The 12917-nt window shown below is 37.9% G+C and overlaps 1 protein-coding gene across 2 annotated transcripts in view; it reads left to right on the forward strand.

The window, feature by feature from the left end:
* The window catches only part of olfml2a (olfactomedin-like 2A), a 36288-nt gene extending 26150 nt beyond the window's left edge, over nt 1–10138 (forward strand). For both annotated transcript variants that reach the window (XM_048210482.1, XM_048210483.1), the window contains exons 3-8: nt 1495–1602; nt 1689–1868; nt 1941–2208; nt 3347–3583; nt 5721–5906; nt 8871–10138. In XM_048210482.1, coding sequence (XP_048066439.1) covers nt 1495–1602; nt 1689–1868; nt 1941–2208; nt 3347–3583; nt 5721–5906; nt 8871–9475 — 1584 coding nt within the window. In that variant the 3' untranslated portion in view covers nt 9476–10138. The remainder of the gene's footprint in view (nt 1–1494; nt 1603–1688; nt 1869–1940; nt 2209–3346; nt 3584–5720; nt 5907–8870) is intronic.
* Nucleotides 10139–12917: the final 2779 nt, after the last annotated feature.

Genomic DNA, 12917 nt, shown 5'->3' on the forward strand with positions numbered 1-12917 from the left:
ATACAGAACATGGTCTGGCGGAAGCTAGATATTTTACTTCATAACTTGTTAAAAATGGATATTTTTTTACACAAACGCATCGCTTCGCTTCAGAAGGCCTTTATTAACCCTCCGGAGCTGTGTGGAGACCGTTTATGATGGATGGATGTGGATGGATGTTCTTTCTTCAGCTCAAACTCATTGGTCACATTCACTGCCATTATAAAGCTCGGATGCGTCTGGGTATTTGTTAATATATCTCAGATTGTGTTCATCAGAAAGAAAAAAGTCATATACACCTAGAATTTGGCATTTTCTAAAGATGTTCAGGCCTTACTTTGACATTTTTACATATTTAGAGCTGAATTTGTAAGAGGTGTAAATGAAAGATAAGCTCTCCATTGGGAGTTAAAATGATTTTCTGTTAATGGAAAGCATGCCACAGATGCTGTTGGTTACAACAGAAAATCATTTTAACCACTCAACTGATAAAAACTAACAAAAAACACATTGACAGAATTAGTTTGTTTTTCCAAACTGAATGAGTCAAAATTATTTTCTGTGGTAATCAGCAGCATGATGCAGATGCTTCCCACAGTGCTTAAAGGATTAGTCCACTTTTAAATACACTTTTCCTGATAATTTACTCACCCCCATGTCATCCAAGATGTTCATGTCTTTCTTTCGTCAGTCGAAAAGAAATGAAGGTTTTTGAGGAAAACATTCCAGGATTTTTCTCCTTACAGTGGATTTCAATGGCTACCAACAGATTGAAGGTCAAAATTACAGTTTCAGTGCAGCTTCAAGGCTTTAAACGATACCAGATGAGTAATAAGGGTCTTATCTAGCGAAACGATCGGTCATTTTCGAAAAAAAATACAACCGTTTATGCTTTATAAACAAAATATCGCCTTGAACGTACTTTCGCTTCCGCATTCTTCATAACGCTTACACTGAATGTTCTACGCCTTCCCTATTCTACGCGGCGCCAGTTTCGTTTTTTTCCGTAACTTGAATAGGGAAGGCGTAGAACATTCAGTGTAAGCCTTATGAAGAATGCGGAAGCGGAAAGTACGTTCAAGGCGATATTTTGTTTATAAAGCATAAACGGTTGTATTTTTTTTCGAAAATGACCGATCGTTTCGCTAGATAAGACCCTTATTACTCATCTGGTATCGTTTAAAGCCTTGAAGCTGCACTGAAACTGTAATTTTGACCTTCAATCTGTTGGTAGCCATTGAAATCCACTGTAAGCAGAATAATCCTGGAATGTTTTCCTCAAAAACCTTCATTTCTTTTCGACTGACGAAAGAAAGACATGAACATCTTGGATGACATGGGGGTGAGTAAATTTATCAGGAAAAGTGTATTTAAAAGTGGACTAATCCTTTAACACAGCAGTGTCCAAGAGCCATGCCGATATATATTTCTCAGGGTATAAATACTGAGCGTAGTTTCATATCGAATATCATATTCGCTCAAACAACCATTCTTTATTATTCTGTTCGTGTTCAGCTCCATTCCATGGTGGATCTTCTGGAAGGAACATTGTACAGTATGGATCTAATGAAGGTCCATGCCTACATGAACAAGGTTGTGTCTCAGATGAACACATTAGAAGAGGTAACCATCTGATTGATCAGACTTATATGTGAAACCTTCAAGAAAATTGCCAGAACTATGACACTATTTTGATGATCTCTTCATAGACCATAAAGACAAACCTTACCAGGGAAAATGATTTTGTGAGAGACAGCGTAGTGAATCTGTCTAATCAGCTAAAGCGCTACGAGAACTACTCCGACATCATGGTGAGCATCAAAAAAGAGATCTCCAGCCTGGGACTACAGCTGTTGCAGAAAGACGCAGCCTCTGACAATAAAGCACAGGTAACACACGTTTTTTCCAACACACACAACTGCACAAGATCAGCCTTGTAATTCAAAACTGTGTGATTCCAGGGCACAGAGAGTAAAAAGTCTAAGGAGGTCATAAAACCACCCAACAAGAAACCCCCAGCTGTCAAACCTCCACCCAAACAGCCTAAAGAGAAACCTGTCAAGCCCAAGAATGAGGCTCCTGCTAAAGCATCAAAACCTGGAAAGCCAGACCCCACCACCAAAACCAAGACCTTAGTCCACCAGAAGGGCGTCATCAGAGGGACAACATTCTACAAAGCGTCTAAGACAGAGGACTCTGAATCTCATTCAGCAGGGAGAGGAGAGAGAGGTATGGAGATGTGCACATCACATCTGTGTTCAATTAATGTCTTCTGAAAGTATAGTTCTACCAGAGCCAAAAGCAACTGGCTTTAATGTGGGCGATAAAATGGCTAAAACACTTCAATATACCTAATCATCGTGACTTGAGGATGGCAATTTTGATTGGCTTGATATTTATGTACTGCTTTGATGAGTTTTTGAGATATAGGACATGTTGTTTGCACCTGTACCTTTTTGTGACCCAAGGCCATGAGAACGCAACAGCAAACCTGCACATAAAACATTACAAGCAGAAAGCTGAGAGAAACATTTTATTATTTATATTCCACAAACCTCTTGTGAGACTGGATCTCTGACATATCCTCTATAAAATCCCTCCATAATCCCTTACCTCTTATATTTTATTTCTTGTTAAAACACTTAGTAATTGTGAACACCAGAATAGCCCTTGGTTAGGAAAAGGGGTTTCCTTCTCGTGAATCTGGACCTGAAATCTACATTATAGTCGTTTTATAAGTTTTGCTCTTGTTTTAAATGCATCTCTTGAGAGGCGGTAAGAAACTTTAGTTATTTTAGTGAAATGCTGGACTATATTTCTTTATTTCATCAGCAATATCAGCAAGAACTTTCCACTGGCATGAAATCATTTACAATGCCGTCCAGAATCAAATAAAACGGTGACATGCAGGGAAGTGAAAATAATCAAATGTTTGTTGAGGTGTCCAGAACTATTACAGTAATGGCCCTGTGTCCTTGAATGGCAGATCACAGTGATGGAGCGTGTATTAATATCTGATGTACTTATGTCTGGCCCTCTCTCCTGCGCTCATGTCCACATGTTTAATGTTCCAGACGCTCCCACAGTGCAGGAAGAGAAAGCTCAGATTAGGGTCTCTCCACTGACATTGTCTTACGGAGATCTGTTGTACATGGCACGAGATGAAATAGGCTCAGTGTAGGAATGTCGAATCCAAGCATTGCAGGCAGAGACTGGGTTACAATGCAGGAAGTTTCTTCGAGTGCAACATCTCATTAATAATTCTTTTTGATGTGAGGAATCTAAAATGCTTGGGGTAAAACTTTAGGCCAAGAGTTGTAATCCTCATTTCAAACCCTCCCTGTCTTTCTCTTTCTGCTGTTTTCAGAAAACCCAGCCAAAACCCACACTGGCCACCAAACTGAGGACAAAAAGGTCTTGGAAGCCTCTGAAATAACGTCGACTGTACCACCAATAACAACCACCACCACGCTTGTTTCTGTGACAACAACAAGCACCGCACTAGAAACCACTAGTGATGTGGCCATCATGAATTCAACCCTGTCAACACCAACACCAGAGAAACCAATAGGCAGTGGAGGAAAGACACACTTGCATAAAGCAGGTACAGTTTATTTACATATAAATAAGTTAAAATTCTGTTTCAAATAAATGCTGTTCTTTTCACCTATCCATTTATTAAATAATCCTGAAAAAATGTATCATGGTTTCCACAAAATATTAAAGGGTTAGTTCACCCAAAAATGAAAATAATGTAATTTATTCCTCACCCTCATGTCGTTCCACACCCGTAAGACCTTCGTTCATCTTCGGATTACAAATTAAGATATTTTTGATTAAATCCAATGGCTCAGTGAGGCCTGCATAGACAGCAATGGTACTTCCTCTCTCAAGATCCATAAAGGTACTAAAAACATATTACATAACTTCAGAGCGTTCTGAATCTTTTGAGTCGAATCAGTGATTCGGATCGCGTATCAAACCGTCAGACTGCTGAAATCACGTGACTTTGATGCTCCGATCCACTGATTTGATTCGTAAAGCTCCAAAGCGTCAAGAAGCAGTGTTTTGAAATCAGCCATCACTAGATATTAAAAAGTCGTTATTTTGTTTTTTTTGGTTTATAATATCGCTTTATAATATTAAGGTAGAACCAATGTACTCACATGAACTGATTTAAATATGTTTTTTGTACCTTTATGGATCTTGAGAGAATCTTGAGAGAAAGTACCATTGCTGTCTGTGCAGGCCTCACTGAGCCATCGGATTTAAAGGTGCCCTAGAACATTCTTTCACAAGATGTAATATAAGTCTAAGGTGTCCCCTGAATGTGTCTGTGAAGTTTCAGCTCAAAATACCCCATAGATTTTTTTTTTTATTCATTTTTTTAACTGCCTATTTTGGGGCATAATTAGAAATGAGACGATTCAGGGTGTGTGGCCCTTTAAATCTCGTGCTCCACGCCCCAAGAGCTCGCGCTTGCCTTAAACAACATAAAAAAAGTTCAAACAGCTAATATAACCCTCAAAATGGATCTTTACAAAGTGTTCGTCATGCAGCATGTCTAATCGCGTAAGTACAGTGTTTATTTTGATGTTTACATTGATTCTGAATGAGTTTGAGGCTATGCTCCGTGGCTAACGGCTAATGCTACACTGTTGGAGAGATTTATAAAGAATGAAGTTGTGTTTATGAATTATACAGACTGCAAGTGTTTCAAAATGAAAATAGTGACGGCTCTTGTCTCCGTGAATAGAGTAAGAAACAATGGTAACTTTAACCACATTTAACAGTACATTAGCAACATGCTAACGAAACATTTAGAAAGACAATTTACAAATATCACTAAAAATATCATGTTATCATGAATAATGTCAGTTATTATTGCTCCATCTGCCATTTTTCGCTGTTGTCCTTGCTTGCTTACCTAGTCTGTTGATTCAGCTGTGCAAATCCAGACGTTAATACTGGCTGCCCTTGTGTAATGCCTTGATCATGGGCTGGCATATGCAAATATTAGGGGCGTACACCCCGACTGTTACGTAACAGTCGGTGTTATGTTGAGATTCGCCTGTTCTTCGGAGGTCTTTTAAACAAATGAGATTTATATAAGAAGGAGGAAACAATGGAGTTTGAGACTCACTGTATGTCTTTTCCATGTACTGAACTCTTGTTATTTAACTATGCCGAGGTAAATTAAATTTTTGAATCTAGGGCAACTTTAATCAAAAATATCTTAATTTGTGTTCCGAAGATGAACAAAGGTCTTAGGGGTGTAGAACGACATGAGGGTGAGTAATTAATGACAATATTTTAATTTTTGGGTTAATTAACCCTTTAATATTATAATGAGACAAGAATACTTTTTGTGTGCCAAAAAAAACAAAATAACGACTTTTCACCACTATCTAGTGATGGCCGATTTCAAAACACAGCTTTGAAGCTTTATAAATCTTTTGTTTCGAATCAGTGGTTCGGATCGCGTAAACAAAGCCTCGTTTACTGAAATCACGTGACTTTGGCGCTCCAAATCACTGATTCGAAACGAAAGTTTTGTAAAGCTTCGAAGCAATGTTTTGAAAACACTATACATGTATATATATATATGTGTATATACTTTCATGTTAGATGTGATTAATCGCAATTACTCACACTAATAATAAGAAGAAATACTTCTTGAGCATCAAATCAGCATATTAGAATGATTAAAATGTATGTTTTTTTAATTATTATTTGAATAGGTAAATCTCTAGACTGTGAGGGCACCCTTGCTTCAGTTGAGATCCCAGAGAAGCATCACAGTTATGGACGGAATGAAGGAGCCTGGATGAAAGACCCAGTGGCCAAAGACAACAAGATCTATGTTACAAACTACTACTACGGCAATAACCTGGTAGAGTTCCGTAACCTGGAGAATTTCAAACAAGGTAAAAAGAGCTAAACAAAAAGGGGGAATTCACTAAACAACTGTGCCACTTTCGAGCTGTAGTTTAGGGCTTGTTTACTGAACATCCTGATTTTGCAGTGTTAGACGCGTTCATGGGTAAACATATTTTGTTGATCCTGGAAAAACATTCCTGTCCGAAAATTTAGTCCTAACCATAAACTTAACCCTACCCATAAGTTATCCCTAAAATCAGAGGGAAATGATAGTTGAATAACACTGTTGTAGAAGCATCTAACCCTGGTACATAAACTGTAAATTTGTCCCTCAAATCTGATTGGTTGATTGAAATGTTGTTCCAGAAAGATGTTGCACTTGAAGACAGGTATTTAAATTATTGGAATGTCTCTTATGTAAATTAGACTATAGATTACGCCGTATTCACAAAAGTCTGTGTAGTAATATTTAATTTAAATTTTATTTTATTATGTTTAATTAAATTTTTTATTTTATTTATTTTTTATTTATTTTTTTTTTTTATAATTTATTGATCATGTTTATTATTGATCGTGGCTGCAGTAATTAATTAAATTAATCATTAAATCATGGAGAACTGCTATAACCAGACATCTAAGACCCACAGCATTTTAAAGAGCCAGTTCAGATGCCTGTATTGCACTGTTGGAGTCCTCACAACTGACCTGCAAGAACTGTGAAAATGGCATTCAGTGCACATTTTATTACTGATTTGTATAATTTATTTAGTAAATCGGGCATTAAAACAATGCAGAGAGTAAATTCCCCCATAATGGTTACATCAATGATGGTCTGTATTGTGTAACTACAGGGGTTGGACAATGAAACTGAAACACTGGCCAATATAGTGTTGGAGGTTTCACGCCAATAAATGCACAGCCTGGTGGCCAGTCTTCACTGATTTTACATTCTATCAATAAGACCAAAGTGTGAAGGTTGAGTTATAAGACCAATAGCACAGCTGTACATAATATATTGCAATCCACACAACATAATGGGAGTTCAAAAGAGGACAAATTGTTGGTGCGCATCTTGCTGACTCATCTGTGACCAGGACAGGAAGTCTTTGTGGTGCATCGAGAGCTATGGTATCCAGGGTAATGTCAGAATATCCAACAGGATTAACTGTCAATGCAAGAGGAAGCTGTCTGAAAGAGATGTCCAGCTACTAACCCGAATTGTATCCAAAAACCATAAAACCCCAGCTGCCCAACTCACTACAGAATTAAATGTTCACCTCAACTCCTGTTGGTGTCCAAAACTGTTCTTGGGAGCTCCACAAAGTCAATATTCATGGTCGGGGTGCTATAGCCAAACCTTTGGTCACCCATGCCATAGCCAAATATTGGTTTCAATGGTGCCAACTGTGCAAATCTTGGGCTGTGAACAATGTGATACATGTATTGTTCTCTGATAAGTCCACCTTCACTGTCTTTCCCACATCTGTGGGAGTTACAACGTGGAGAAGCCCTAAAGAGTTTTATCACCTGGACTGTTTCTGCCCAGAGTGAAGCACAAAGGTGGATCAGTAATGGTTTGGGCTGCAATATCATGGCATTTCTTACTGTGCTTGATGGGCAGGTCACTGCCAAGGACTACCAAACCATTCTGGGGAACCATGTGCACCAAATGGTTAAAATATTGTACCCTGAAGGGGGTGTCGTGTATCAGCATGATAATGCACCATTAGACACAGCAAGACTTGTGACTAAATGGTTTGATGAACATGAAAGTGAAGTTGAACATCTCCTATGGCCTGCACCCTGAGAGCAACATAATATCGGCCCAGATCGGGCCCACATCTGGTCCGTGTGTAATTCACATGTATCAGATGTGGACCGGATCTGGGCCACATTATGTTGCTGTCTGGGCACAGTCACCAGATGTAAACATTTTTGAGCCTCTTTAACCCTTAAATGCATACCTCGGGTCTTTAGTGACCTGGGACGTCATTCACTACCCTCCTCCTCATTCATTTTTTTAAAGTTAGACATCAACCTTCTTGGTATTCCTCAATCAATTCATTATAGAGAATATAACAAGAAAAAAATCATAAAATTATAAAAGAATGCCTATTTTTGTATTCATTTTTGTAAAAATTGTATAGGGTCACTAACGACCCGAGGTGTGTATGAGTGTGCGTATATTTTTTTCTGCACAACAATAATTGAATCTTAGATGACGGAATAAGTGCAATTCACCTTTATTCCACAAGGTGGCAATGTCTGAAACACAATGCTGAAGTGACGACTCATTCAGACAGAAAACGAAATAATAAGAAAAACATGAAATGGCTCAGCGATTTACTGCAGAGCAAGTACTGAACACAATCAAATATTACTGTAACTGTTACTGGATGGATCTGGTGAAGCTGTTAGCGATCGAAATATTGATTTTGAAGATGTTGAAAATTATATAGTTTTGAGAATATGTTTGAGATCGCGAATGGGCTCATATTCGTGACCTCAAACATAAAACTAGCCTATTATTTGCTGAATTTACTGGCAAAATGAGCTCTGACGAGGACAGTGATGATGGCATAAAACATCTGCTCAAACTGAGCCCTTTCAAGCTCCAAAAGGTAACAAAATACGATTTATTTTATTCTTCTGTAATTGTTACTCTAATATCAGAGGAGTTTTATATTATCGCGACAGGTAGAGATCCTTCCGTGTTAGATATAGATCCGGGTCGATAAAGACCCGAATATGTAAGAATGATTGGAAAAACACCTGTCCACTCTTCTGGAAGAGGAATGGCTCAAAATCCCTCTGTCCAATCTGCAGGACTTATATCTGTCATTCCCAAGATTAAATGATGCTGTATTGGCTGCAAAAGGAGGCCCAACACCATACTAATTATTGTGGTCTAAAACCAGGTGTTTCAGTTTCATCGTCCAACCCCTGTAATAACAAATTGTGTAACAAATTGTATTATAATCAATATTTTTCAAATATCTTCATAATGATAGGTCGCTGGAGTAACCTCTACAAGCTTCCCTACAACTGGATAGGAACTGGTCATGTGGTCTACAACGGTGCCTTCTATTATAACAGAGCTTTCACCAAAAACATCATCAAATATGACTTGCGCATGCGCTACGTGGCAGCATGGACTCAGCTTCATGATGCGGTCTACGAGGACACCACGCCCTGGAAATGGCGAGGCCATTCAGACATCGATTTCGCCGTAGACGAGAGTGGCCTCTGGGTGATCTACCCAGCGCTGGATTATGACTACTCGCAACACGAAGTCATCGTCATCAGCAAGCTGGACCCAAGCGACCTCTCCATGAAGAAGGAGACCACATGGAGGACTGGGCTGAAGCGCAACTCATACGGAAACTGTTTCATTGTGTGTGGCGTGCTGTACGCCATTGACGTCTACAACCAGAAAGAAGGCGAGGTTTCATACGCCTACGATACGCACACAAACACGGAGGCCACTCCACGTTTGCCGTTCACAAATCAGTACGCCTTTGTTACCCAAGTGGATTACAATCCCAAAGATAAGGTGCTGTATGCATGGGACAATGGCCATCAGCTGACCTACAATATTCACTTTGTTGACCAATGAAGTTCTGGACGCGGTAGGCATCTTCTTAATTGGGCCTGGTAAATAGGGAAATACACCATTTATAGGAGCACATTGTTTTCTTTATTGGTATAATGATTGAGATGAGGTGCCAAACTGACTCAGCATTATTTGGGAATATATTTTTACCCTCAACTAAAGAGTTTAAGGACTTGCATGTCTCATTTTTATGTAGTTCATTATCAGTCCCCAAACCTTTACCACTGTAAATAGGGGTACAGTTAAGGATTCTGAACAAATATAAAGTGTAACCTGAATGGTTTGACACAGCTTTATGCCATAATGTTTATTCTTACATTCAAGATTCACAAAATGTATAGTAATATCATTTAACAGCAACATAATATCAATTTTTGGGGGGTGGGATGTTAAATGTTATGTAAATTTCATTATTTTAGCTATTTTAGCATTTTGTAAAATATTAAATTCTCATTGTAAATATTTTTAAGAATAAGTTGTGGTACAATATTCCTATTATAAACCTCAGATTTATCATCTCCAGATATTTAAGTTTGTAGTCAATCAACATAAGTGGTTACTTATGATTACTCCTGGATGAGTTACAGTGTTTTGTATGTTGCATTTACAGTATGTGTAAAATTTCACATTTTGTGTAAAATAGTTCAAATAAACTTTCTAAAATCAGTTGCTGTGTTTGAATTTGCTAACACACAATGTAATGTTTTGTATACTGTACTTCACTATGTGATATATAATACAGTATGCAACCATACATGATTTAGATACAATAAATCATTGTCACTTGACATACAACTCCCCATCTCCAGATGTCTGACATGTTTAAAATGTTGCAATATATGATTGAAGACACGTTTTACATAGTGGGAAATAACTTTAGGTCAACGTGTACAGTAAGATTTAGATTTATTTTCATGTTTATTCCTTTTAGCCCTGTGAAAAAGCAGTACACTTACTTATTACTTAATTCTTATTATGAAAATAATATACTTTAAAAGAATATACCTAAGTGCGAACTGAATGCAATGTTTCTGACATTTAATTGCAGCGAATAAATATAATTGTATAATAAAAAGCAAAAGTCACAACTGCTTTTCAAGTAATCCATAAAGTTTTAAGAAAATAAATATTATTATTGACAAAAATGTATCCAAAATACTGTGTTGAGTCAGAATTCCATTAGAAATTAAAGGGTTAGTTCACCCAAAAATGAAAATAATGTCATTAATCACTCACCCTCATGTAGTTCCACATCCGTAAGACCTTCGTTCATCTTCGGAACACAAATTAAGATATTTTTGATGAAATCCGATGGCTCAGTGAGGCCTTCATAGACAAGCAATGCCACCAAACTTCCAAAAGATCCAGAAAGGTACTAAAAACATATTCAAAACAGTTCATGTGACTACAGTGGTTCGACGAGATTTTTTGTGCACCAAAAAAACAAAGTAACGACTTTTCAACAATTTCTAGTGATGGCCGATTTCGAAACACCGCTTTGAATCTTTTGTTTGAACCACTGAACTCAGATGAACTGTTTTGAATATGTTTTGAGTACCTTTCTGGATCTTGAGAAGTTCGGTGGCATTGCTATCTATCTATGGAGGCCTCACTGAGCCATCGGATTTCATCAAAAATATCTTTAATTTGTGTTCTGAAGATGAACAATGGTCTTTTGGGTGTGGAACGACACAAGAGTGAGTAATAAATTACATTATTTTCATTCTTGTGTCAACTAACCCTTTAATACGGGTCAATTTGACCCCCCTTTATGCTTTCTTGGGGTAGTGTTTTAAAAAAAACAAATTTCATCCTATGACCAAGAAATATGAAAATGACATTGATGAGGGTCAGAAACAAGTTTTTTTGAAGAATTCATGAAATATCAAATAAATAAATAAATAAATGTTTCCATTTATAAAATATTTCAAAAATCGCAGCAAGCCAGGTCAATTTGACCCCCTTTATGCATTCTAGAAATAAGCAGTCATGAAAGTGTACTCTCTTTAAGTACACTTTAATTTCATATTATATTATTTGCAAGGATAGTTTTTTAAGATTTGAAGTACACAAATGCAAATTCAGATTTAAGTGAACTTTTTCACTAGGGTGAATACCAAGAGTTAAAGGGTTAGCTCACCCCAAAAGAATAATTCTGTCATCATTAAAGATGATAATTTGAGAAATATCTTTTGTCCACAATGAAAATCCAGTTTCATTTTGGACCCCACTGACTTTCAGTCTATTGACAAAAACAGCAAAAACCACACAGAACACCCTAGTAACATGCTCAAACCCATTTATAACACTTTTTTCCCAGTCAGAAAATCAGTGGGTGTTTATGCGTAAATTGCATGCAGATTTCTTGTCTTCCAGTTCTGAGGTCACATTCATTCTGTCTGAGCAGGAAAGAGGAAACCCAGATATAAAACCCAGAAGTGTTTTCATGAGGTCATTGTTACATTTGGGAGGTCTGGGTGTGGTGATGATTGACTGACATGACAGGGTGTGTATGCTTAGATGAACTCAGGAGAGGTATAGCATTGTAGGAAGAACAGGGCGGAGGTTCTGCTTTAATGTACGGGGGGTTCGCATCTGAATCAACCCACAAGACACTTACTCGTGAGCCAAAGCCTTGCACAGCAGAATTCCAAGCCAACATCAGTACTCCATCAATGATAAACCACATTTATCTGTTAGACTGTAGCTCAAATGCTCAGCAGGATAGGAATTTGTTTTATGTGAAAGCCACACTTGGATACTTGCATTTCTTTGTTAATACGGGCATCAATACATACGACCTCAACCCTAATAAAAGCTGCAGGTTGTCTTATTTGGTGCAGGATGTCATTAATATGATTAAGCTAAGAGGACAAATGAGCCGTAGCGGGTTAGTGTTGTGCAGCTCCAGTGTCCCAGACCCCCTAAAGGTCCTCTTGGCTTGCCTACAAGTCACTTTGTGTGTATTGAGAGTCTACTCACCCTTTCCAATACACACCCTAATCCAAATCACCGTGCTGGGACCTCGAGTCATCTATTCCTATAAAAACATTAAATAAACAGATTTTGAAGCCACTGAACACTTAGTCCCAAAGGTACAAGAACTACATGTCAAGATGATTGATAAATTCTTGAATTTTGTACATGTCTCTTCACTCAAAAAGGGGATTTCCATTCCTGCCCTGCAGAGGCTTTGACCTTTACTACAGGCATAACTGGATTTTGTTGAGTTTATTGAGGTTGTTTTCCACAGCAGTCCTTAATTCAGCGCTCTCTGAATGCAGTTAAGGCGTACAAAACAAAATCCTGAAGGCCGACCGCAAGAGGATTGAAACTCATTATGATAATAACACTGCAAGAAGCCCCCAGAAGTCCTTCACTTATGCAAGACACTGAGCAAATGAGCATTGATTAAGCAATTGCATTTGCAAATGTCTGGCTTTGA

Source organism: Megalobrama amblycephala, linkage group LG12 (assembly GCF_018812025.1).
Source record: "Megalobrama amblycephala isolate DHTTF-2021 linkage group LG12, ASM1881202v1, whole genome shotgun sequence".
In the NCBI taxonomy this organism is placed as follows: domain Eukaryota; kingdom Metazoa; phylum Chordata; class Actinopteri; order Cypriniformes; family Xenocyprididae; genus Megalobrama; species Megalobrama amblycephala.